The sequence below is a fragment of the Limanda limanda genome, chromosome 9, assembly GCF_963576545.1.
Source record: "Limanda limanda chromosome 9, fLimLim1.1, whole genome shotgun sequence".
Classification (NCBI taxonomy): domain Eukaryota; kingdom Metazoa; phylum Chordata; class Actinopteri; order Pleuronectiformes; family Pleuronectidae; genus Limanda; species Limanda limanda.
In genome coordinates this window covers 28,999,916-29,027,886 of record NC_083644.1, presented here as the reverse complement: position 1 = coordinate 29,027,886, position 27,971 = coordinate 28,999,916, and the positions used below count along the sequence as shown (strand labels likewise).

Sequence of the window (27,971 nt, the reverse complement as noted above, 5' to 3'; positions counted from 1 at the left end):
AATATTTTTTAAAACCCAGCTGACTGTCCTAAGGACACATCTCTTCAGACTACACATTGGTTAAGATGATGATGTTACAGCATGTTCAGGGTGCAACAATCCAATATATAGTAACATTTCCAGTGATCAGGATGTCCATATGTCACAACTTTAGTTTGCCTGCCCTGAGCAGTCCCACTCTCCAATGTGAGAAATCTAAGCCCTATAGCCAAAATGAGATCTCTGCTTGAGAGCACAGGAGAATATTCAGCTCAACTCCCTACCTTCAAACACTTCTTTTGTTTCTGTGGTCAGTTCCATTCCCTAAGTTCCCGGGACTTGGACTGGATTTTACACCTGACATTAAAATATGAATCATATTCAGATTTAGTTATCATTTAAATCTGAAATACTTTGTCCCCACTGAGACCTGCAACGATCTGATCTCAGTCCACCTCAAGATGTAGTCTCTCCTCCTTTTGTCTTAAAAGCAACAAACAAAAGAAGAATATAAGTTTATATATTCATCTATCAGTGAAGCTGTGTGCTATTCGTTTTTGTTGTTTTTCAATTGATATCCTCTTCTCTCCACCCATAGGTGACTGAAAAAGATAACTGATTCCTGTTTTTACTGGCTAATGCATTTGATCTGTTAAGCTGTTGATTCCTTGATTGTTTGAAACAATTACATGTGCTTTTCTCCCACAATATAGTGGTTATATGTGGATTGACAACATATTTGTTTTTACACTTGGATGGGGTTTGACAAATCATAATCCATCCTCAGTGTGTCTTTGGCTCCTTTGAACCTGTACCTTCATGTGGTCAAACTCTATCTGATTGTAATGTGAACACAGAAAAGACTTACTCAGCCTTGGTCCCTTGTATCCAATGTGAGAACACAAAAGAAGATCTTCACTGGAGTCATCTAAACGAGGTGGGAGGGGGGGGATAGATGACAGAAACACAGATGAAAAAAAGACCAAAACAATATAAATATCTCAGGTTGAAAAAGCAGAGCCGTAGAAGACACCAAAGAAGATAGACAGATTGTGGTGATAAAAGCTGACGCTGGTGTCGATATGCCGTAAATCACATCATTTATTTTTCATGGTGCCTTTCACAGTGTTACATTATTTTGATGAGTTAACAGCTAGTTAGCTAGCAGCTAATTTAATAAATTTCTGTCACAATAAATACTGATGCAAGAAAATGAACACAAACCACATTTTGGTTTGTCCTTTTGAGATGCTATTTTTTTTAAGGTACATGCCATTTTTAGGGCATGTACCTTAAGAGTTGGTTTAGAGTTGGTTTTTTTAATTATGGGTTGGGCAATACTTCTTCAACACCTCTGAAACAATTTTAGGTGTCGTTTTGCTTCTTACGCGTCACTGATGTTTCCGATTTGACAACACAACATGTGAAAGAAACAAGGGCAAAGTGGACATCTGAAACTGATGCTGTCAGCAGGTAGTGGCTGTGAGATTTTGAGCCATAGCTACTCTCAGTAGACCCAAATCCACTGCTTTCAGACAGGCCCTGAAATTATCTGGAGAGGCTGTATGAGAGAACGCAAATGTCAAAGTCAGTTGCTGGAGACATTCTCCTGCTAGCCCCCTAGGAAAAGCTCCAGATCATGTCTTGAAGATTTACTGCAAGCCAGTGTGTCCATTGATGACATTTCTAACACATAACAGTTGCAATAAAGGAAAAAGAATATGTCTGTAAACGGCTTCAGAGTTAAGCGCTATTGATTGATGGGTATTCTATTTGTTTTCACTTAATTGTTCATTTATATTTGATGTACATCAAGAAATGACTGCTTAAAACTTTACCCAGTTATCCCCAACAAAATTTACTTAGAAACTGGCTTTGTCTATTTTTTCTATAGTAAGTGAAACTGACTTCTCTATGATCAGCAATCACAAATGGCCAGCAAAGCCATCTCTGTCTATTTCCAGGGTTCAGTATCTTGTCCCAAAGACACTTTGGCATGCCGAAGGGGTTGGACAGAGATAGAATCAATGACCTTGTGGTTAGTGGATGCCCCGCTCTATCTCCTGAGCCACCCCCTGAGTTTAGGTGTTCCCTTCCCCCCAACAGTGAAGCTTGAAACAGGAGGGAGGTGGAGGACAGCAGCAGCATTTGATTCTGACTCACTGGATGTCACTTCTGACCGATCTGCACTCTTGGAGTGCATGTTGGGAGTGAGTGTGGTGAGTGAGCTGAAACGATTGTTCAAATTGTTTGTTGTTTCTGCCTTTTTTCTATGCTCTTTTTTCCCTCTTTACTTGTAGTAGAGGTGTTTTGTGTTTCTGTGTGAGTGACAGAGTCAGGAGCAACAGTTTTTTAGTTGTTAGTTGCCGGTGTGTTGGTGCAGCATGGCTGCTGCAGGTGGAAGCTCCGGCCTCCACAAGCTAACACGCCGACACGGCATCAAACTGTGTCCAGCTGTGGACTGCTCGGTGGAGAAGGTCAGTCTGGCTGTGGGTGAGGTTGTTGGGTGTGACAGTGTGAAGCCTCACGTATGAACAGTGCTGTGGTGGTGTTTGTAAGTAGCATAGAGAAAGCTAACCTGCTACTGGAGAGGGGAGTGGTGATTAAGGGATCCTTCACACCTGTGTTGTCTCTGGCAAACCCTGTCAAGAAGATCCTGATCTCTAATGTGCCACCGTTCCTGAACAATGATCTACTAGAGAGAGAACTGGCGAGACATGGACAGTTAATGTCCCCTATAAAGATGATTCCCATATATTGTAAATCCCCACAGCTCAAACATGTCATGTCATTTAGGAGAAACGTGTTCATGGTTCTAAAGAAGAGTGATGAAGAACTAAACCTGGTCTTTAGTTTTAAAATAGAGGAGTTTAACTACACGGTGCATGTTACTTCAGGTAACATGAAATGTTTTGGATGTGGGAAAGATGGACACCTGATCCGTTTGTGCCCAGAAAGAGCCGGTGAGAGCCAGTCAGCTGCCTCTGCACCGCCCCCCCCGCCTGCCTCGGCCGGTGGTTCTGCTGATCCTGCACCGCCCCCCCCTGCCTTGGACGGTGATGGATCCGCTGCTCCTGCACCGGCCCCCCCCCCTGCCTTGGACGGTGATGGTTCCGCTGCTCCTGCACCGGCCCCCCCCCCTGCCTTGGACGGTGATGGTTCCGCTGCTCCTACACCGGCCCCCCTGGCTGCGGCCTCTGTCCCGATGGAGCCACAGAGCAGAACACCAGGTTCACGGGGGGAGAACAGTGAGGACGTCCATCAGGAGAACGAGGTCAAAGACACTCACACAGACACTAGAGGAGCAGAGGCAGAGCTCTCTGATGAGGAGGAGGATGAGGAGGAGTTTTTGATGGAGGAAGAATTTCAAAAGCTGTCAGCCAAAAGAAAAAACCCAGAAAATAAGACAAATAGTGCTCAGGCAAAAAAAATGTCGAAGGTAAACCCACCGTTTGCTTCCGTGTATGAATACTCTGTCAAAGGAATGCGGCAGTTTTTAAAAGAAACTAAGGGCATGAGAAATGTTAATATAGATGACTTCTACCTAGATCCGAAATATTTCATTGAATCAGCGAAAGGCCTCATGGGGAGATCTGGCCAGCCGATCTTCAGAGATCAGGAAGTTTACCGCTTGAAGAAACTAATGTCTAAAGCCCGAGCCAAATTGGCCCGTGAAGGCAAACTGGTGGACTGGAGGGATAGTCTTGTACTGTGATGTGTTTTTTTTTCCGTTTATTGGCTCAAGCATATTTGATATGTTGTAGTACTTTGTTTGTTGGAACTTCACCGTGACAATAAAAGTGACTTAAAAAATCTCTCTCTCTCTCTCTCTCTCTCTCTCTCTCTCTCTCTCTCTCTCATATGCAGGAGACCATTATAACAGGTCTGCTGCCAGAGACGACCTACTCATTGACTGTTGCTGCATATACCACTAAGGGTGATGGAGCTCGCAGCAAGGATAAGGTGGTCACCACCACAGGAGCAGGTGGGTGTTTAGTTTACAATCATACACACATTATAAACACCACAAATTAAATTGGTCTCCATGAAGGAATGACACATTCTGCATCTGAAAATGAAAAAGATTAATCCATAAGCAAAAAACCAGCCTTGCATCCGGGCAGTTTCACTGAATCTCATCACCAGACTTTCCCAGAAAAAAAAATCTGTAAGTCTGCTGTTCTTTTTGCCCTTTCTAACACATTTCAGCTACAATTATGTACAGTGATTTTGCTTTAAATGAAGAGAAAAAATATTGTATCATGTTCTAGAGAATATTTCTTGTCTTCTAGTTCCTGGTAAGTCCACCATGATGATCAGCACCACTATAGGGAACACAGCCTTGATCCAGTGGCAGCCTCCTAAAGAGATGGTTGGGGAGCATGTGGGATACCAGCTGTTGTACAAGAGAGTAGAGGAAGAAGCTTTCACCATCAAAGACTTCAGAAAGATTGATGACCATTTCACAGTCACCGGCCTCCACAAGGGTGCCACCTACATCTTTAAACTGTGTGCCAAAAACCGAGCAGGAAACGGGGAGGAATATGTTAAGGAGATCAGCACCCCTGAAGACATCCCCAGCAGCTACCCCCCAAATCTGAGTGTGGTGGGACTGACCGCCACCTCAACCCAACTTGCCTGGGACCCCCCTCCTCTGTCCGAGAGGAATGGGAAAATTGTGAAGTATGTGGTGGTGTATCGTGATATCAATATCCAGCACAATAACACCAACAATACCACAGAAACACTGATGACCGTCCAAGGTTTGCAACCTGACACAACCTACGACATCAGAGTCCAAGCTTTTACGAGTAAGGGGGGAGGTCCCATCAGCCCCAGCATCCAGAGCAGGACCATGTCCCCCTCCATGCCAGGTGAGAAGTGCAAGCTTTTTATCAGTGCAGCTTTGTTTGTGACCTCAGCACTCTGTACATCACTCCATGATTTCAACATTTAGGGCTTTGTTATCTTCTAATATGCAAAAACAAACAAAACCTCCCTGGACAGACTAACATGAGTGTAACCAGAATAGTTGTTTAATTTAGTTGAGCGCAGCATTTGGCATAAAGCTAAACAAGTGATGTAGAGGCTGCATGCATTAATAGGAGGGAAGGAAGATAACATAGTAGAGTCAGTAAACCTCCTTCCGGTCTCTTCTGTTGGACCAACAGGTGAATGAAAGTACAGAGCCTCAGCAGAGGGGGAAAAGCCATGTGTAAATCTGAACTGGAGTATTTGATTGATGCCAACATTTGCCAAGATTCCCTTATATTTAGATTCAACAGTTAAATCTAAATTGTGTCTAGCATTCTACAACGTTGTATTTATTTAGCTTTTACCAATCTATATATATTGTTTACAGATCTATGGATTAAGTCAATAACCGGTTTGTAAACAGTAAGCTGCTGTTTGTAGACAGCTTACAGACAGAGAAGATTAGTTTCTATATAGTTCCAAAATACATTGAACAGTTTAAATGAGCAACCAGACAATGTGGCTGCAGCAGCTTAATATTGATCACATTTGCGCAAAGTCATCCTGCTTGCGCACTTGTCATCTAGCTGTGCTTTGCATGGTGCCTCATGGCGAACGAGGACAGGTCACAATGTTTATCTTGACTCTTAATTGCAAATAATCAACCAAAATTTGGCCTCAATCGGAGTCAGTGCAGACTGTGTTTTTCAAACTAAAGCTCATTATAGAATCTACATAATGTGATTGAGTGACACGTTTCATCTCTAGTCCAAGATGCTTCCAAGTTCCAAGTCGGCGGGCCTTGGAATTAGAGAACAGATTAATAACATGTGGCTAACTATCTTGTTCCTACGACTTAATAACACAATTTATTTTTCCAGAATGTCACCAGAGGGGCTCTGTAAATATAAAGTGCATCGAGATAAAACTTCTTTTGTACAGCAACTGTCATTTCTTTGCTTTTGTGCACCATCTCATCAACATTTAAGTATTTCCACAATTCAATTTCTCCGCCTAATAATCATCCAGACCTTCCCCCAGTATTCACCAAGAACTTTGGTGTGAAGGCTGTGACGAAAACCTCTGTGCTGCTGACCTGGGAAGTGCCAGAAACATACAAATCTCAAGTGCCTCTCAAGGTAAGATGAGCCCACTGTTCCAGCCAGTCACATTACACACACTTAATCGAATAACTGGTCATCAGGTAGTCAGCACTCATTCATTCAATCAATCAAATTGTATTTGTATAGCCCATATTCCAAAATCACAATTCGTCTCATAGGGCTTCTGAGACAAATCATTTATTGTTCGTTGTTTCATGTAATAAAATAAATTGTGACTCAGGAAGTGTATGTCATACCCTTAACACAATGTAATGTATTGGCTGTGATGACAAATAAATACTTTTACCTTTCAGCCAGGTGTCACTAAACAAAATATTGAGGTTGTGAAGCTTTTTTTTTGTTTTGGCCTCTATAATAGAACAGCTACAGTATTAATTGTCAAAAAAAGGGTAACATTTTTCACCATATTCAGTTCTGTCTCTAACTGCACTATTGGATTATGATTTGTCTGCCTTGTTGCTCAGCCAGTGGCACCATGATGCTCTGATGATAAACTAAAGTGCAATGGAAAACGTTTATGATCAGGGATCACCAAGTGAATAATAGTAAGCAGCTAAATCATACTTGTAGCCAGGGGCGTCGTTAGACCTGTTTTAGGGGGGCTGAATCCAATGCATAGGAGATTTTCTAAAATCTCCTATGCATTGGATTCTATTTTTGAAATAATTTGAATGTATTTTTGCTGATTGTGTATCTCAATCCCTTCTGCTCATAATACAACAAATAAACAACTCAGAAGTTGACACTGGCAGGTCCATTCTTCATCCATTGTGTGTGGTCCCTTTAAGAATAAGGATTTGGGAGTGACGCGGATATGAAAACAAGTATATCCGTCTTTCCTTTAGAAGCAGGAAAATTATTTCTCTCTAGAAAAGTTCATATTTGTGTTGTCAAATTTCACAATGACCCTGAAATTCTGTCTCTTCTGTTATCTTATACTGAATGAATGCAAGCAAAGATACATAGAAAAACATTCTTTCTGATTGAACCAATCTATGAACTGTCTGAAACAATGGATATCCGCAGCCCCAAATGAGCCCAAAAAAACCGCTGTGCGCGCAAACATTCAGCTTCCTTAGGGGCTAAGCCCCCCTTTTCTTTCAATCCTAGAAACGCCCCTGCTTGTAGCAAAAAGCAGTTACAGAGTCCCTCACAAAATCATAAACAGAAAGCACAGCAAGCACAAAGGTCAACATTTTTGAAGTAAGTGAAGATTTAACAGGACCTACACTACACACAATAACTCTAATGGAAGTCTTATAAAAAGGCCAGAGAAAAAAAACAAACAGAGAATATGATGACTTTGTTCTCTATGAGGGCTTTTCTGGACAGAAATCTCTGATGTTATTCCTGAAATCTGCTGGAGCGAGTTTGTATGGTGGCCCTGAGAGTGCCATGCACTGCAACTTAAGAAAACACAATTACATTAAAGAAACACAATTACATTACAAAAACGAAATTACATTACAGAAACGAAATTACATTACAGAAAACGACAACAGAAGTGTTTCCAGAGGACAGCTAAAAGTGATGGACACTGCTGCCACAGAAGACACAAAAACGTCCAATACATCAAACAAATACGGTTCCACACAGGGGTCTGCAACCTGCGGCTTGGGGCCGAATGGGGCTCCTCAGCCCCTCTGCAGTGGCGCTCTGTACAGTGTTGTGCATATTTCACGAACGGTGAACTTAACGAATCAGTTTTCATATAATTAACGTGAACGTCACGTTCATTTTTTAAATCATCATCGTATCAGGCCAACGTATCATGAAATACCAAGAGCGGGCGAGAGTGTGAACCACGGAAGAGGGGGCAAAATTGCTCTTTTGATAGTAAAGGTTGCCTACCCCTGCACAATATGGACAATATGAACAGGGGCTTGCTTGTTAGCGCTGTTTATTCAGTTCAACAGGAGAAAACAGCAGGTCTTACAGAAGGAAGTGGATCAAAGTCCTCCAGTGAAGGACCATCCGCAGAGATGCGGATTAAATCCTCCACGGTGCCCACACCCATGCTGGCTCTAGTGGAGCTCTTGATCCGTGGGCGGGTCTTCCACATCGCTATCGCTATCGGGCGTACATGCAGGCTTGTTAGAGGTTTCTTGTCTGTTCGGTGGCTCCGAACGTTCTCGAGAGGCCTTGGTGAAAAAATCCGATATTGTGCGCTTCATCTTGTCCCTGACAGGTTCACGAAAACTTATGGTCAATCATACACACGCTTACTAACTGTGCTTGTTGCTTATCCTATTTGCTCCTTGATTCGCGAATCATGATCAGCTGACTCCAGGATGCATTACGTCATGGGAATTATGGATCGGTGCGCTGCTAGCGCTGCCAGCGATAGCGCTTCCGGGTTCTGTGTAAGCGGGCGAGTGACAGCAACTATCATTCTATCGCTTGTGTCAGAGTAGTTTATTTGATCGCTTGTTTCTGTCAGGGGACTAGTTTTACTAGCGTGCGACCGTGATTTTGAAATCAAGTCGCACGGCCAAAATTCCAGTCGCATATGCGACCAGATCAGTCGCAGTCACGAGCCCTGCTGTATCTGTGTTAGTAAAAAATCCTCATCCTGGCTTTCAGATATTGTACAACCAGAAGAGTGTCGAGGTCCAGGGGAACCTTAAGAGGAAGCTGATCACTCAGCTTCAACCAGATACTGATTACTCCTTTGTTCTGATGAGTCGGGGGAACAGTGCCGGCGGTCTCCAACAGCAGGTGTCCATACACACAGCTCCTGACCTCCTGAGGATGAAACCTGCTCTGTATCAGCATGATGTGGAAGAGGGTGGTAGAGTGACCATCAGTCTGCCCAGGGCCCCTGCTGGAGCCCCTATCAGGTCTGTGCACATGTCACTCTGATTTTATAGTGTTGTAAAGACATCAAGGCTGGTTGTGAATAACATCATATGATAGTTGTAATGACTGGAGTGTAAAACAGCTGTATTCTTAGTTGAAAGCACTGAGATATTTTACTTTGAAAATCAATCAATCTCCCCTTTGTGTACAGTGTCAATAAACATTAATTTGATTGTTTGTGGGGTTTTGGCATTTCATGTAATCTTAACCCCCCATTAGATCAATATTACAGTGGAGGAGGAGAGTGGTGTTCACTGTGCAGTAGTTCAACTCAGAAGCTTTATTTGCCATGTATGTGTACACATAATAGGAATTTTATTTTTAGTGCACAAATAGACATACTTTAAAAACCCACTACAAAAAAGCTCACAAAATAAACAACTATGTGCAAATAGAAGAGGCCAATAGAGCAAAGGTGCAGAGTGCAAAGATGCAGATATGGATAAATTCTGTATATGAGGTTGGTGAAGCATACGACAGTCGATCTGGTAGATATTTTATCATTACAGGATATGGTTCCTGTTACGCCCCCTGGTGGCTCGTAGCAGGACATAACATAAATGCAACAGGTTTGAAGAAGTGAGGGTGCAGTCACACAGAAGACAAGACCCGATATAAGGCAAAGACAGTATTTATTTAAACAAAGCAACACAGGGATCAACAAGGATTATCAGTGGCACCAAAGAAAGAGAACACAAAGAAATCCTCCCCCCCCTTTACAGGTGCTTAGCACCCAAAAGTACAGCGGGTGGTGCTCACTCTAACCTGGGGTATTAACAAGAAGTAAATCTACGTGTGTTAGATATGTAGACCCCGGAGTATCTTACCTGTCCTCGTTGTCCCTGTGCGCACAACAAACAAAGTTAACAAAGACAAAGACAAAACAAAAGTAGGCTGCTAACAACTTAAATAATACTGGTAAAACTAACTCAATACACCAGCAAACACCAAAACCAAACAAAACGACCAGAGCTCTGCCACAGCTCAACACAAAAACCTCTTCTCGCCAACAAAACCAACAAAGGACTATTTAAAGGGGAAGGGTTGATATCTGAAACAGGTGTGGTGATTTGAAGATTGGAACCAGGTGAGATGAGCGGCCATGATGCTTCTTATTCTGTGGCCACTTCACTGGCGCGTCCTGCCCGAGAGCTCCCCCTTCCAGTTCCTGCAGGCATCACCAGTCTACCAGGATGTGGAGACAAAACAACAACACAAGACAGAACACAATACATGTATACAGCCGTGGCCAAAAGTTTTGAGAATGGCACAAATATTCATTTTCACAAAGTTTGCTGCCTCAGTTTTTATGATGGCAATTTGCATATACTCCAGAATGTTATGAAGAGTGATCAGATGAATTGCAATTAATTGCAAAGTCCCTCTTTGCCACGAAAATGAACTTAATACCCCAAAACCCATTTTCACTGCATTTCAGCCCTGCCAAAGAAGGACCAGCTGATATCATGTCAGTGATTCTCTTGTTAAGAAAGGGGATAGTGTTGATGGGGACAAGTCTGGAGATCACTCTGTCATGCTGATTTAGACAGAATAGCAGACTGGAAGCTTTAAAAGGAGGGTGGTGCTTGAAGTCAGTGTTTTTCCTCTGTTAACCATGGTTACCTGCAAGGAAACACGTGCAGTCATCATTGTTTTGCACAAAAAGGGATTTTAGAGGCCAGGATATTGCTGCCAGTAAAATTGCGCCTAAATCTACCATTTATCTGATCATCAAGAACTTCAGGGAGAGAGGTGCAATTGTTGGAAGAAGGCTTCAGGGCGCCCAAGGAAGTCTAGCAAGCACCAGGACCGTCTCCTAAAGTTGATTCAGCTTCGGGATTGGGGCACCACTAGTGCAGAGGTTGGTCAGGAATGGCAGCAGGCAGGTGTGAGTGCATCTGCACGCACAGCGACACAAAGACTTTTGGAGGATGGCCTGGTGTCAAGAATGGCAGCAAAGAAGCCACTTCTCTCTAGGAAAAACATCAGGAACAGACTGATATTCTGTCAAAGGTACAGGGATTGGACTGCTGAGGACTGGGGTAAAGTCATTTTCTCTGATGAATCCCCTTACCGATTGTTTGGGGCATCTGGAAAAAAGCTTGTCTGGAGAAGAAAAGGTGATCGTTACCATCAGTCCTGTGTCGTGCCAACAGTAAAGCATCCTGAAACCATTCATCTGTGGGGTTGCCTCTCAGTCAAGGGAGTGGGCTAAGTAACAATTTTGCCTAAGAACACATCCATGAATTAAGAATGGTACCAAAACATCCTCAGAGAGCAACTTCTCCCAACCATCCAAGAACAGTTTGGTGATGAACAAGGCCTTTTCCAGCATGATGGAGCACCTTGCCATATGGCGAAAGTGATAACTAAGTGGCTCGGGAAACAAAACATTGAAATTTTGGGTCCATGGCTAGGAAATTGTCCAGACCTTAATCCCATTCAGAACTTGTGATCAATCCTCAAGAGGCGGGTGGACAAACAAAAACCCACAAATTCTGACAAACTCCAAGCATTGATTATGCAAGAATGGGCTGCCATCAGTCATGATGTGGCCCAGAAGTTAATTGAAAGCATGCCAGGGCGAATTGCAGAGGTCCTGAAAAAGAAGGATCAACACTGGAAATATTGACTCTTTGCATAAACTGAATGTAATTGTCAATAAAATCCTTTGACACTTATAAAATGCTTGTAATTATACTTCAGTATACCATAGTAACATCTGACAAAAAGATTTAAAAACACTGAAGCAACACACTTTGTGAAAACCAATATTTGTGTCTCAAAACTTTTGGCCACGGCTGTACATACAGGACATACAGATCACTGTCCGTAACAGTTCCCATATCAGAATATCGCAATAATCCAGTGATAGCTGTCTGTACACTACAAGCGGGAATTGCTAATTTAACAACATTTAATGGAGCTATAATTTGCCAAACTCTGAACAAATACAGCCTGAAAGTTGGGTTTGTATGGGTTCATGATGGCTTTAATTTTCTCTGTTCTCTTTCTGTTGTTCCCATATAGACCAACAAAATGCTTGTGCTTAAGATTTGTAACAGGTTAGAGAAAACAGTTTGACTTTCTATTTAGATTTTCTTATTCATTTTTTACACAAAGCTGATAAAAAATAAAAAGTACAATATTTGACTTAATATTGAATATACAAAATCTGCTGCTATTATTTTAAAGGGTGGCTTAAACCGTTCAGTCTTGTTAATTTCTGAACTGTCAATTGAGTAGCAGTAGAGAGCAACTAAATACACTGATTGAAGTATTGCACTGAAGTACAAGTTGGCGCTATACTTTGTGTCAATGTATTTAATATTCTTACTCCAGTACATCAATGTGACTGCTGTAGTTCCTGTGTAGTTTTCACATTAAAAGTGTTCTTTTAAAATATGTTTTTTTTTGTATACATTATACTAAACAGTGTACATTTTGTTTCAGCTCACCCAGAAATCAACATTAAAATGCACCTTACATTTATATAAAATAAACAGCCTGTATCTATATATAGCCTTTATGACCACTCAACGTGGGCGGCTGTGGCTGAGGGGTAGAGTGGTCGTCCTCCAACCTGAAGGTCGGCGGTTCGATCCCCAGTCTGAACCATCTGCATGCCGAAGTGTCCTTGGGCAAGATGCTGAACCCTCAATAGCCCCCCATAGAATAACAAAGTGCTGCAAGTAGATGCACTGTATGAATGTGTGTGTGAATGGGTGAATGTGAAACTGTACTGTAAAGCGCTTTGAGTGGTCTTCATCAGACTAGAAAAGTGCTATATAAATACAAATCTATTTACCATTCAACAGGCTCTACAGGTTTGCCATTCCCCTATTCACACACTGTATGAATGTGCAGCACTTTCTCATGATTGGGTTCAGCATCTTGCCCAAGGTCAGTTTGGCATGCGGAAAGGGAGAGACTGGATTCGTACGGCCGACTCTCTGCTTAGTTAAAAACCAGCTCTACCTCCATGAGCCAGAGTCACCTACACATTATGATAGTTTAACACTCTGCAGAGCTAAGTTTATTTTTCCTTCGAAGTATATTTTGTTGCTCAGACTCAGCTCTGTGAGGAGAAGTCGAGTGGAGACATAAAAAGAAAACACAGACAAGGATTATTTTGTTTTAAATAAATAGCTAAGACATAAGCCTATAGGGCAGCAATAACAACATCCACTTGAAACCTGCTTTATTTACCTCTTATCTTGTTACAGCCAGTTCATAACCAGCCAATTACCCATTGCTGCAGAGTTCTGTCAGGTCAGAGTATTTTAAAGAACAAACAATACATAAAGACTCAACACTACAATAATTACTACCCATTAACTACACAGCCATTTGACAATAGCCCAAATGTTATGTCCCAGCTCTCTCCTGTTAGCAGAAAGCTTTTTATTTAAGAGTTGAGCTTTAAAAACACAATTAAACAGCCAAGAGAATCCTGATGCAAAGGCTGCAATTGTGGAGAAGACTATTATTATTATTATTGTTATTAATATCATTACCCTGCTCTGTCAAGAAGACATGCACTGCCAATTACTGTGACTTAATCGTGTTTGCAGTGTAATAGTAAGCTGTATAAAGGGGAAAAAAATTAATACAAACACCCCCAAGTTTACAGTTTTTGTTGATAATTCAGCTGTTCAAGTCCAGTGATAACCTTAAATGGTATACAGGTAAGCTGTATACTTACAGGGTTAGTTCACCAAAAACTGTTAAAAGTTAAGCAGTAGAAATAAGGCCACCATTTTATAATCAAAGACTTACAGTATAAGCAAAAGCAGTGTTAGTTAATCTGACACATTGATAGGACAGTAGTGCACTGCAGGAGGTAGTACTGCTGTCTACTGTTGTCGAAGTGGTGAGAGTAACAAAGATTGATCAGAGGTTCATCCTCCATCAGCTCTCTCCAGACCTAAACCGTATGGAGCTCCTATGAGATCAACTGGACACTTGGTGCAACATATAAATGGGAACCTCTGCTATTGTGATGGCACAAACTTTCTCAACGATGTTCTTTTTTGTGATAGCTGCCAATGCAATTTGCAGTGAAACCATAGTCCTTAGGATAAGTGGTTAAGCATGTATAGTTGCTTATTATTTTTATGTGATTTTTCGTTGTTATGGTTTTAATTGAGGAATAAGTGAAACATGATGAGAAATTATGGATCTCAAGAATTACAAAGACTGAACAATAAAACTGTACACCTCCATATACATCAATGCTTCACATACAGAAAAATAGTAGTGATAGTGCCACCCATGTTGTTTTCAGATATGGTAAATGGTCTGTATTTTTAGCGCTTTTCTAGTCTTGATGACCACTCAAACTGCTTTACAGTACAGTTTTTGCCATTCACACACACATTCATACAGTGCAACTATGTGCAGCATTTTATCTATGAGAAGGGGACATTTGGAGCTCAGTATCTTGCCCTAGGAGGCGGCTGTGGCTGAGGGGTAGAGTGGTCGTCCTCCAACCTGAAGGTCGGCAGTTCGATCCCCAGTCTGACCCATCTACATGCCGAAGTGTCCTTGGGCAAGATGCTGAACCCTGAATGGTCCCCCATAGAAAAACAAAGTGCTGCGAATAGATGCACTGTATGAATGTGTGTGTGAATGAGTGAATGTAAAACTGTACTGTAAAGCGCTTTGAGTGGTCATCAAGACTAGAAAAGCGTTATATAAATACAAAACCATTTACCGTTTAGGACACTTGAGCATGCATAATGGGGAAGACAGATCGCCAATCTCCTGAGCCATATCCGCCCCCGACATGAATGACCAAATATTGCACTTTATTTTGGATTTCAGCAGGAAATGTGTTTTTCCACAATTTTTAATTCTTGCTAGAATTTGCTCACCCACATTGTTTTGAGAACTCATGTATTGTCTTTCCCAATGGGTTAACAAACCTGTATGGGTGTGCTTAAATCAATTCAACATTCAATACCTCTCAAATGCTTCTATCAAAGTTTATGGACTGAAATATATTTTAACAGTTTTAAAGGAGTTTCACCTCTAGGTGATGGTATACGAAATAAAAATTGCTTAGTATATTTTGTTACTATACACCCAGATAGTGAAGACTAAAATATAAAGATATATTATCTTGTTATCAACAATGCAAAACAGTGTATTAAGAGGATAATATGGCATCAGCAGCAGATGCAGCAATCAGACCTGTTTTCTTCAGGAGATACAGATCTTCTACTTTTCATCACAAGTTTGTATAGGTCAGGGGTATTCAACTAAAATTTAATTGGTCCAGTTAGAGAAAATTTCTTGAAGCAAAGGTCCAGAAGATCATAATGTCTAACTATTTAGTGTGATATATATTTAAGTAGCCTAGTAGTTGTATCAACATCTGCATGTACTCACTACCTGATTGTCAATCAAATGAATTCAGTACGATTCGGAAAACGTTTTGACAATATTTATTGTTACGTATTGTAGAACTGAACATATATGTATGATTGCAGATATGTATACTGTTCTCTCATTAACTAAATAAAAGTAGGGCTGCATTTCAAAATAAGAGAAAACAAATAAAATGTGAAATTTTTGCATGTTCAAATAAAGGGCTTAACTTCAGAAAAATTAAATAAAGGGAGCAAAAGCTATATTTTAAATTTTTCTGTTTCACATCTTGACTAACCCCAACCCAAAAGTCTTAGCCAATTTTACAGATAATAAATCTCAACACATCTTAACCCACTTTTTTCATCCGTTTCTCTCCCTTTCTCCGTCTCACTCCTGTTTCTCACCCTTTCTCAGTCTCACTCATCTGTTTCTCTCCCTTTCTCTGGCTCAGCCATCTGTCTCTCTCCCTTTGTTTTCTCTACCTGTATCGCTATTCTTCTTTTTCTTTCTACTGTCTTTTCATGTGTAACTTGCCTCTAACTCTCTCATCTGTCTGCTCTGTAGAGTCGCAATGTTAATCGCCTGGAATGCACAGACTTGATTGGCTGTAGTATCACGTGGGATGGCTTAACTCTCATGCAATTGGTCTGTGCGTTTCCTCATCTGCTGAACCACTACCGTAAAGACTACAAGAGCTGCGCCGGTTACAAATAGAAGCGCCCTGTCAGGGTTTAAATTATAACCATCTGTTTTGGCTGTAGGTCCAAGTCCGCACGGGACGGCTTATGGGTCCGGACGCGGACCGCGGTCCGCCTACTAGTGACGCCTGGTCTAGGTGCTACATAGGTCAGAAATGCTGATTCGTCACTTTATGCGGATGACTTATTGTTGTATGTCTCAGATCCTGTCCTTTCCATTCCCACAATTTTATCTGCTTTCCAGAGATTTGGATCATTCTCAGGCTATAAAGTGAATACTTCTAAAAGTGAATGCTATCCTGTCAATGCTTCAGCATCACAGCTCACACAGTCAGATGTCCCTTTTTAAACTGGCTTTAAGTACCTCGGGATTAACGTAACCAGAACGTTAAACTCTCTTTTTTCTGCTAATTTCTCACCTTTAATGTCTAAAATTAAATCTGACCTCCAAAGATGGAAGAGCTTACCTCTTTCGCTAATTGGAAGAATTAACACGGTTAAAATTAACATTTTGCCCAAATTTCTATTTTTGTTTCATTGTCTCCCACTTTTCCTGCCAAAGCAGTTTTTTTAAACAATTGATCAAACTATTTCTGACTTCTTATGGTGTGGAAAGGCTCCTAGGATCCGCAAATCCACACTTCAGAGATGTAAATTCAATCTAACTGTATTATTGGGCGACACATATTCAAAAAAATTTCATTTTGGTTCAAGTCAGTGAATCTGCCATGGTGTCACTTGGAGGCACAGTCATGTGTTTCATCCTCCTTACCTGCTCTACTTACCTCTTCTATTCCATCCAACCTCTCTGGCTTTACAAATAATCAAGTGGTTCACTCCATACGTAAAATTTGGTATCAGTTTAGGAAACACTTCAAATTTAAGTCAACATCTACTTTAGCTCCTTTACTGAACAATCATTTTATTTCGACCTCCGCTTACATATTCAACCTTTCTTGCATGGCATAATAAAGGCCTGAAATGTTTTGAAGATCTTTACAAGAATGGTATTTTTCGCAGCTTTACAGATGTCTCAGGAGAATTTCATCTCCCAACTTCTCATCTCTTTTGTTACTTTCAAATTAGACACTGCGCTAAAGCTTTGTTTCCAGTTTTTCCCTCCTCGCCGCCGACCCTACAGTGGGAGGTGCTTTTAAACCACGATCCACTTCAAAAATCACTCATCTCATCGTTTATAATGAACTTCTGTCTTTTGATTACTCTCCAGTTACTAAAGTTAGGGCTGCTTGGGAAGATGAACTGGATCTAAACTTGGAGGATGACTGGTGGGACACTTCTCTTAAGAAAATTTACACAAGTTCATCCTGAGCTCATCTCACACTTATACAGTTTAAAGTACTGTTTAGAGTCCACTTTTCTAAAGCTCGACTGTCGCAAATCTATCCTAGTATCACTGACAAATGCGACAAATGTCATGCCTCATCCTGCAATTTAACCCATATGTTCTACTCTTGTCCGCTACTCTCTCGCTTTTGGTTGAATTATTATGTCAAAAATACTTTCAGTGACTATAAAAGTCTCCCCCCCCATGTTGCCATAATCGGGCTCCCAGAGAACCATAACCGGTTTACCTCTACTCAATTAGACATTTTAGCTTTTACTTCCTTACTGGCAAGACGCCACCTTCTTCTCCACTGGAAGTCGACTAAAGCTCCCTCTAGTACTCAGTGGCTCAAAGACACCATGTCTTTTCTAAAGCTGGAAAAGATCAGATATTCAGTGAAAGGTAGCTCTAACAAATTTTATAATAAGTGGCTTCCCTTTCTTACATTTTTCCACTCTCTCCAGTCCCTGCTCCCTGATTGACGGACCCCCCCCCCTCTCTCTCTTTTCTCTCTTTCTTCTTCCTTTTTTATTTGTTCATTTACTTATTGTTTTTTTTAATTTAATTTTAATTTATTTATACTGTGCAGCTTTAATACTTAATTATTACTTAATAGAATTTTCAGTCATTTATTTATCATTATTATTATTATTTTCATTGAATTTTGTAATGTATTGTTCGCAGGACCACGTTCATGTGGTCCTTTAGTTAAGAAAAACATCCAAGGAGGTAGACTGTATATCTTACTCTTAACCCATCGAGATGCACAGTGTTTCTTTTTTGGTGTCAATATCTCTATATATTGTTAATTGTCGTACAGAGATTTTGTGATACTCAATGTAAATTTGACATTGAGTCTTGTTCTACTGTGCCTTACCTCCTAATAAAAATATTTTTTAGAAAAAAAGAAATGCTGATTCAATTTAGGATTTAAGATTCCATTTTTAAAAATTATTTATTTGTTTTATTCTTTCAGCTAAGAAATAGGTCACAGACCTTTTCATTAATCCCAGAACAAAAATTGGTATTTAGCAAAGATGGGGAGTGAATGATAGTCCACACATTAACAATAGATGACCAAAATGGAAGCAAATGGAATGTATGAAACTTTGTGTTTAAATGTGTATACATGACACAGTTGAGTTTCTGTGTTGATACAGGTGGTACTACGTAGTGGTTGTCCCTGTCACCCCAACTTCTCTGAGCAGATGGGAGAGCCCAGAAGACATGGATATACATGAGGTGAGTGAATGAGCTCTTGTCTACTAGTCATGTACAAGAGCTCACAGTCACAGTTTGTTTTCAGGTAATGCTGGTTAGAGGTGGGGTCAGGCCTCTAGTGGTCATGGTGAAAATTTTCTTTTTAAACATAACAATCTTTGCTCAAATTCAGTTTCTCATCAAAACCAATACGACTTCATGCAAGAACGAGTTGTTACAACAAACATATTCAAACTAAGTCTTTTCTCGTAGAGTGGAGTTCTTGTTTCTCATTAATGGGACCTGTCCATATGTAGAGTACATGTCTTATAGAGAGCTGCTGGAGTCGAGTATGCAAAAAAGGCTCACCCTCGTAATGTTCACCCGTCCATTCATCGGGTTGATTTGCAAGTGTTCTGTGCTGTTGAGACAGACTTGTTAAACTGATCTAATACTCTTACAATAAAGCTGTTGAAGCTGACAGAAAATGTTGACACTTTCTTTCATGAGTCAAATTTTCAATGAGTGATGCTTAATAGACATGCTGAAGGCATAGCTTCTTTTCTATTTGCAAAGCAACATTTTAAATAAATCCTGTGTTTTCTTATCATGTCTGCTTTCCATGCATTGCTTGACAGTGTAGTAGTGACACCAATGAGAATAGTTGACCTTTATATACACAGACATTTTGGTTTGTAGGAAAAACATTCCTCTGATATATTTAAATGTACACTAAACCATTGCTGTGATAATGAGCCATCATGCACAATAGCACTTTGGTGAAACAAAGCAGCTTAATGGAATTGGGCCATCACTCAAAATACTTCTATTCATTATGAAACTGTACCAGGTCAATGTAGTAGGTGTACACATGTGTCCCAGACCACCTCCGAATGTGGTCTGAGACCCCGTACACACATGGCATTAACATGGGATTTTTGTGATCCAATCAGACAGCTCTAAGTACTCGTGTGAATAGACTCAGATCGTATAGCGATCCAATGACGCCAGACCACATTCCTCCACATTCTATTTGCAGTGTGAATGTGTCCCGGGCCACATATGAAGGACTGCCTACTCAGCTGACATCCTCTAACCTGCTACAGTTTCACTATGAAATGAACCTATTTTAAGTATTTTTACTGATACTTTTCTTAAATAAGTTAAATCTTTCTTCACTGCAGCTGCACCAGATTCACTCCTGACTCTTCCCTCTCTCATGCAAACACGCAGACACCCACAAACAGTGACATTGGACCCATCTGTAAACTCAGACTGGGTCAAAACAACATGATTTTTTCTCAACTAACACAAATGACATATGTGTTAATTTGCATATGGTGAGGGAAAGTGAAATCCAATCACAAGTGGTGACAGGAGTCACATTCAGGATGCATTTTAATGCAAGGTGTGAACACACGTACTTAGTGCTGGCCACTTGTGATCGTATCTGTTAGGACAGATTTACTACCAGATCTGAACAGGGTCTAAATCATAGGTCTAAATGGATACTTATAATGAGTGTATAACTTTGCTGTTAATCATGTCTTAAATATTACATTACAAACTAAATATTGGCCACTTTGGTTATGATATATGTGTTGCGCCATGTCTCTTTGATCCTGGCTGCAGCTCCGAGGCAAAATGTGTTGGTTTGTCATTGACAAGCAGTGTTGCAGCTCCCAGCAATCAGAGGGGATAATGTGACGCCCCGTCTTTGAAAACCCTTACTTTTTATAGGACAAGGTTCATGTTGTGCCAATTACTTAGTAATGAGGGTATTGTGTGGGTGCTCATTTTGAGAGAAAAAAATCAAACATGGATGGGGGGCAGGGTGAAGTTTATTTACTGGTTTACCTATTGTCTGTTGTTAAACATAATGAACATCTCAGCCCGCTTTCACAAACTCTATTATTTGCTTCACATAACAACAGTGTAAAATCTTCTTTTGGATTGTGTGTGCAATCTCTGCATGGGTGGACAATTAAAAGCCAAATCCCCCCTGCTAGTAAAATGTGCAAGCACTGAAGACTTCAAGGTATCATCATCAAGGATCAAAGTCTAGTGGTGACCAAAAATGCCTGGACCTTATTGATACAGTCTTTTATCGTGGAACCCAAGACTTTTGAGGGTACCAATCCGATACATGTGTGTATGTAGTGCCCCACAAGTCACAGGTTTTTTAAAAAACCAAGCCACGACATCCAGGAAGCCCTTTGTCTTTGTAATAAAATTGTGGTGGGGCACAATTGAAGGCAAGGTTATAAAACCATTTATAAGAGTTGAGTGTTCCCAGGAGTACTGTGACCTCAATAACTATGAATATTGGAAGAAGAATCTGAGTAGGGCCTTTGTCAGAGATGCGACCAAGAACTGTCACTCTTAACAGAGCTTCAGATGTCTTGTGCAGAGATGGGAGAGCCTTTGTACCCTCGTACACAGACAGAGACACACATACTTGGACAGAAAAGAACCAGCAGATCTTCAGTAATGAAGCCATGACCCTCTGCACTCCCTTTGAAGGTCACAAAAGGCCCTTAAACTCAACAAATTCTTACATGTCTCATAATTCATTGTCTTGTATCCACCAAAGTGCCATCTGCCCAGAAATAGGGTTGTACTGTAATAGGTTTATAAGCTTTATATCATTAGAAATTTATCACATTATTACTTGAAATTTTTTGTGATAGAAATGTGAAAATATCCAGTGAAATTTTCATATTGTAATCAGATACATGTTTTTCTTTTTCTTGGTAACAGCAATATACTTCTGCAAACATTAGAGGGGTTGTAATTAACAAACATGACTGGGTACACATAAGGGAGGTAGCAAATCACAATAATGTTTTCAACTGATGCAATGAATGTATACTTCATTTTTTAAATAATTGTTGCTTCATTGCAATTTCAGATTTGGATATGTTCGTCCATTAAATAATCAGTAATACACACACAGTATTGGGGCAGACACACACGTCATAATAGCGGATTATTTTCATAATTCTCAAGAGACTAATAAATTAGAGCTCCCCGACAAACATGTTGCATGTCCTTCATAACTTCATCATAAAAGTCAAATTTATTTTGTAAATACTTTTGATTTAAAGCCGCAGCAATAGAAAAGTTATAGTCAGCAGTAACTTAAAATAGTTTCTGGGTTTGTCTTCACAGCCACACTTACCTTCAGTAATACTTTCAGTGGACAATATAGGCTCTGTTATTATTGTGTTACCCCATTCACCAGTAGATAGTGACTTCATATTGTTTTGTTTAAGTGAAAATCTTGTTATATTTTTTCCTGTGCTAAGTGCCAAGAAGTTCTAGTTGCAAAACCTTGAAAACGTCTCCACAGAGATCAGTTTTGTGCCGTCACATTGTATTATTTTTCATGGTCATGATATGTCAGTTCCAAAGTTGAATGACGTGTCATCCCTCTGGCAGATCCTGGAGGCTGGTGCTGACAGCAAACTGCAGAGAAAGAGAAGACAGAGCCAGGACTTCCTGCAACCCTACATCACTGCCAAGCTGGACGTGTTGCCTGAGATCTTCACTCTGGGTGATGAGAAGAAATACAATGGCTACTACAACAAACCCCTCCCAGGCCAGCAGCAGTATCGCTGCTTTGTCTTGGCTGACCTGACGGACCATGAGTCTGTGAGTGACTTCTTTGTTTTATGTTTTTATATATGAGCATGTGTAGCATCTTAAATGTTAAAACTTCAGTGGTTAATCCTGAATACATATGTTAATGCCAGGAACTCCTTCCTAATAATGGTGTATAGCCATGTAGAGTTCTTATATTTCTTTGGTGAACTTTGACCAGGTCCAATCCTCAAAAGCATTTACAAAAGTCAGCATTTCTATGGTAAATACAGTATGTGAGAGGAAAGATCAATGTACAGCTGCAGAGGGCAGGAGTAGATGAGTATAGACTGGTCTTATTTGAGGTGAACTTTAGTTGTATTTCTTTTTTCTCACAGCAGAGCCTCAGTGAAGAACATGTAAACGTAAATGCCATTAAAATAGCCTCATGACAGCTTATGATGGATTGTTCACATCTGCCTTATGAGGAATGAGTACTGCTCACACTGCAAACAGCAGTAGTAGAAATGAATCTGCTCAGCAAACAGCCATGATCAGATTGTGGCTAAGTCAAATGCTGAGACCACTGCAATTGTGTGTGTCATCATAGCAAAATGTGATCCTTTCGTGGGAACTACCACAAATGCAGATCTGATTAGTTTGGCAAATCTGGTTGTTTCTGTACAGGTTTTGTCACCACAACAGTATCTCAACACTGTAATTGAGTTAAAAATGAGGGCTGAATTGGAAGATAGATGTTGCCAAGCCCATTAGTGCAGAGTACTAATGTGATGTGATTAGTGTGATGGACGTTTTCTGGAATTTAGAAGATTTTAATGTAGACTTGATGCAGGAGACCAGAAGGTGGAACAATATACTAACGCCAACAGAGTAACATGTGCAATGACCAAATTTGCCTCACCTCACATCACCCATTCCAACAGCATATCCATGAAAGGCTAGATTTGCTGTCACTCTCTATGTTACACGTAGATGTTCGCATCCTAATGGACAGTTAAGCCTAAAGTAAGCATTCCTAAATCACATTGTGTCCTTCTTTCAACTTAATCTTTAGGACACTGTTCCTACCAAGGAACAGTGTCTTGGTAGGACTATAATAATAAATCCTTTTCCACAGGGGCTCTGACCATTCCTACCCCAATTATTTCATGCCACATACTCTTTTGCATTTCTATTGTAGTTAAAGCCCAGCTACTGTAGCTGTGACCATGTGAGAGAGAGGCAAAGTGAAGCATTAGTCACAATTATGCTGTTGCAGTTACTGCCTTGTATTCAGCAGGGCCAGAAATAGTTAATCAAGACAGGGCCTACAAATGGCACCATTCACCTTTAATAAACCATTTAACCACACCAGAGAACAAAGGGGGGGATGGGGCTTTAATATGGGAATCTCTTGCTATTTTGTCTGCATTTGCTGAAGTTTCCAGATGAAACCTTTTTGTGTAAAAACTGAATTGCACCCTGCAGATCACATTACGATACTTCCACCTTTAGTGTTTTGCAGAGGAGAGCCTGTAGCAGCAAAACACGCATTTCAGGCACTTGCAGGGGTGCTAATTACATCCTTGAGTCATGCATGCATCTGCAGGTAAACCTCTCAGCCAGTGATGATATCACCCCTGCTGTCACTCACAGTAACTTGTGCCTCTTTAATTTTAAGTGCGTTTCTTCCGTTGATCAGGAATTTGTCGTTGTAGTTTTTTTCATGATAATGTGCTGACTCTGAGGAGGAGGTTTTGGTCCAGAATATGGAAGAATGTAGCCTGTCGCTCCGTTGGGGAGAAACTATGCCCGAACAGAAGCTGTTCGGACCAATCAAATTGTCAGGGCGGGCTTTATATGAAGATGGACAGATGATAAACAGTAACGTAATCAACCACGTCACCAAAGAGCGCTTGGGTTGAATTCGTTTTCAACAAACATGCCTGCCGCTGGAGAGCTGAGATGTGTAGATGCTGCCATTGAGTCTGTTTTAGAAGACATCGACAGCGCATTCATTTTGAAAGAGGAACAGAGAAACGCGATCAAGGCATTTGTAGATCGAAAATATGTTTTTGCAGTCCTTCCTACGGGATTCGGAATAAGTTTAATTTATCAGCTGGCCCCCGATGGAAATTTCAGCGGCTCCGTGGCGTAACGAGATCGTCATCAGGCCAGAAGTTATTAGTGCTTCGGCTCGCTGTTTCGAGTCCCGGTCAAGATTTTTGTACTATTTTCTTATTTTTTTAAACCATTTAATTTATATTGCTGACTCAACGTGATGCTGACACGGACACATGAACTCGTGAAGGGTTTTTGTAGGATTTTTATTTCAGCGAGACCTTCAGTAGATCACCGAACTTCACACACAGGCACTTTGTGAAAATGACGAATCTGCGAACAGCACTGCAACCCACCATCAACATCTAGAAAAAGGTAAACAAATCGCCAGTTGATCTGGCCGCCAGTTAAACTGGAACACCGGTACATGTATTCCGTTACTCCCCAACACTCTCCCTTAAAATACGTCACATTCTACGTTGCTCTGATTGGTTGTAGGTCTATCCAATTGAACGAAGAGGCATTTTTTTTCCTGGTTCTGTTGAAACAGGCCCCATAATCACAGCCCAATGGAGCGGTATCAGACTCATTCTGACTAGAATTATGAGTATGACAACGTAAGGCTAGGAGTAATGTGTCTTTAGACCACATTACAAACATTCAATTGGACTCAATTCAAATTGGCGCAAATATTCACTTAGACTCACGAATCAATTATTTAGAATTGGGTGGTTGAAGGTCAAGGTGGCAACACAAAAAAAATGTTAGCCTCATGAACATGATATCTTAAGTCAGCCTTTGACTGTTTGTCACTTGGACTTAAAGGCTAACCAGATCAGTGGTCAGAAGGTAAAAGTCACAGTGGCCTCATATTTGTTAAGGGCCAGGCTTGGACACAGAGGCAGAGGCTAAGACGGGAGTGAAGTCAACTGAGGTTTATTGGAAATGTCCAATAACATAAGCACGCAGGTAGACAGGCAGGTAAGCAGGCAGGTAGGCAAGCAGGCAGGCAGGCAGGTAGAACTCTGGAGCTGGAGTCGGGGCAATAATCCAGCTGCTGGTCCTGAGCAGGAAGACAGGCAAGGTTAGGACACGGAACTAACAGGACGTTTCAGAATCTTAATAGTACGATAGCGGAAGCTGGAACTGACATATACTGAGTCTGTAGTCCGGCGCAGACTGAGAGCAGTAGTGGAGCTTATAAAGGCAGCTGGTCAATCAAGGACACCAGGTTCACATCTGTAATCAGCCACGCCACCTACACACCAAGAGAGAGATAGAGAGAAGGAGAAAGAGAGAGCCTAGTAGGCAGGTGAGGAGGAGGGCATGACAATATTATTGTGAATGCAATGTGTCAGAAAAACCTGGAGGAACTGAAACTGGTTGGTAAAAGCATACAAACTGCAGGGCAATAAACACAAAAAAACTGAAATGCCAGAACAGATAAGACATACTGTGTCTACAATACATTAACACACAAATCAACACAAATTCATCAATGTGTTTGTACTGTACTGAATACTGCTGACGTATGAAAGCTTGTGGCTGCTATATTATTTCCCCATAGTGCCTTAGTTACAGCTTTTGTCAATTGTGTAGACAACGTGTTTCATTGTGTTAAGACGACAGCAGCAGAGCCCAGATTCAGTAAATTACAAAAGCTGAAGGTGATTCATGCCTGTACCAAAATAGACACCTAATCACATTCATTGAAAACATGGGAAGTAAGCCCAGCCTTTATTTTCTACTGCTGCTGGCAGAGTAGAGGCGAAAGGAAATGAAGAGAGTAAGAGGGAAGAATCAAGATGGAAGGAAGGAGAGGAAAGGCTGGAGACTAAAGCAAAAGGGCACTGCAGCTTTCTGTGGCTCTTACTGCTGGTAAACAAGCTGGGGTGTGTGAGATTGGATAAAAGAAAAAGGCCATAGTGGGATCACTTACTGCAGAGGAAGGAGGAAGAATGGTTTCCTCTGAACGCAAAGCCCTGTACGATTGACAGAGAGGTGAGGAGAAGAGTAAGAGACAAGAGAAGGAGCATAATGGGAGGATAAGATCAGGTGGGGATTGGTTTAAGGAGGTGGTGGGCTGCTGAGGGGAATTCACAAACGTACTTGAGAGACAGAATCATTGGAGACAGAATGTTGCAGATGCTGGTAAGAGTTTCTGATGAAGCAGGATGAGAGCTACTTAAATTAGTTGAGAAAAGAGAGAGAGGAGGAGAGAAGAATGTCAGAGACTGAAGGCTGGGGGTTGTGGGAAACACAATGAGCGTGCTGGATAGCATCCAGTTTGTTTTAGAGAGGCGAGAAATCTTCATCATTCTGCGAAACAGAAACAGTACTTCATACAGGTCCTCTTTTTTTTTTTAGGAGGAGATTATGGACAAAAGAAACAATAGGAAAGTGTTCATCCTCCCACTGTTATTAAAGTGACAGTTCTTCAACCCGCCTCCTCTCTCTAGCAGAAGTAGCATCATCCCCAATTCTTTTCTGACTCGCGGGAGGTACCTGGCTAAAAGTGCCAAAACTGCTCCAGAGAAAAGAAAGTTGAAAAAAGGTGGGAAGACAGATAAGCTGAACATATTATCAAGCCCTTCACTTTTTAGCAGTTAGGATTTCTAGGTTTCTTCTAAACACTTGTAACAGTTTTGTAAAGGTTTGTGTTCAGTCTTCCAAAAAGAAATGTTTGAGTCTGTTAAAAGTTACTTGACTGCACCCTATTGCATTTATATATCACTGTTATTCTGAGTAGAAATCTTGTTGTCTGTGGATTAATTTGGTATATTTGACTTCATGCATTAGTTTATCCAGAAGCGCGATAACAAGACCTCCAAAAGCTCCAAAAATCTGAATACAGTTTTATAGTAATGTGTGTCACAACTTTGATCAGAAATTCTCAACCTTTAACTCTGTCACCTTTTTAAAAACATAAATATGACAGATTCTCCAAAAGTCAGGATGGTGATGTTTTCTTTTAAATTTATGTGTATCACAATACTGTACTGCACTTGTTAAGGAAAGGCATATTCACACCTTTCTCATTTAAGTGTGTCCACTGCTATTTGGTGTATGGAACACAGCCCCGGGCTCAGGTCTCGTCAACAGTAAAAAACACACACCAAATTCTGTAAAGGAGAATTTGGTGTGTGCTCACTGCTCCTGTTCGAAGTTCATGATGAAATCACAAGCAAATCACTGCTGCATGCACTTCACTGCCCACAACAAAAAGACACACAACTTTTTGTTTGATGTGAAAAAAAAGCATGATCATAAGTCAAGTGTCCATGACCTTTGTATGACAGTTACTGCTAGAACATATTGATTACAAGATATTGATTGTCATAGGGATTACAATGCTGAATCCCAACTGCAGGGAAAACCTATATACCTTTCAAAATGTATTAGATTCAGGGTATGTGTGTGAAGAGTTTGATATGTTTGGAAGGGGGTTGGGTCACACCATGTCAAAAAGCATTTGTTTTATTCTAGCATTCCACTACATGAAGAATGTTTAACAGATCTCTTAAAGCCCCAAAGTTCATGCATAATTCATCTACAGCTGTCAGCCTGATATCACAACCCCCTGGAAATGAATGTTAGAGTGAAAAAATGTGCTGAAATTAATGAATCAATAAGGAAGCAGAGCTGGTCTTGGGCTTACATTACACTGTGTTTACGCGAGAGCCCAGGCAGGCTCCCAGGGATATTTATAGCATCATTCACTAAGAGTCCAACTTCGTACCCTCGTCTCGCAGAACATACAGTGACAAGCAGTAC

At 40.8% G+C, this 27,971-nt stretch overlaps 1 protein-coding gene across 6 annotated transcripts in view; it reads left to right on the top strand.

The window, feature by feature from the left end:
• The window catches only part of ptprfa (protein tyrosine phosphatase receptor type Fa), a 151,839-nt gene that overhangs the window by 86,097 nt on the left and 37,771 nt on the right, over window positions 1-27,971 (top strand). For 4 of the 6 annotated variants that reach the window (XM_061078475.1, XM_061078473.1, XM_061078474.1 and 1 more), the window contains 5 exons: window positions 3,847-3,964; window positions 5,995-6,092; window positions 8,661-8,917; window positions 18,515-18,596; window positions 21,996-22,208. In XM_061078475.1, coding sequence (XP_060934458.1) covers window positions 3,847-3,964; window positions 5,995-6,092; window positions 8,661-8,917; window positions 18,515-18,596; window positions 21,996-22,208 — 768 coding nt within the window. Of the gene's footprint in view, window positions 1-3,846; window positions 3,965-5,994; window positions 6,093-8,660; window positions 8,918-18,514; window positions 18,597-18,891; window positions 18,928-21,995; window positions 22,209-27,971 lie in introns of all 6 variants that reach the window. The other 2 variants (XM_061078477.1, XM_061078478.1) reach the window with 1 other exon arrangement.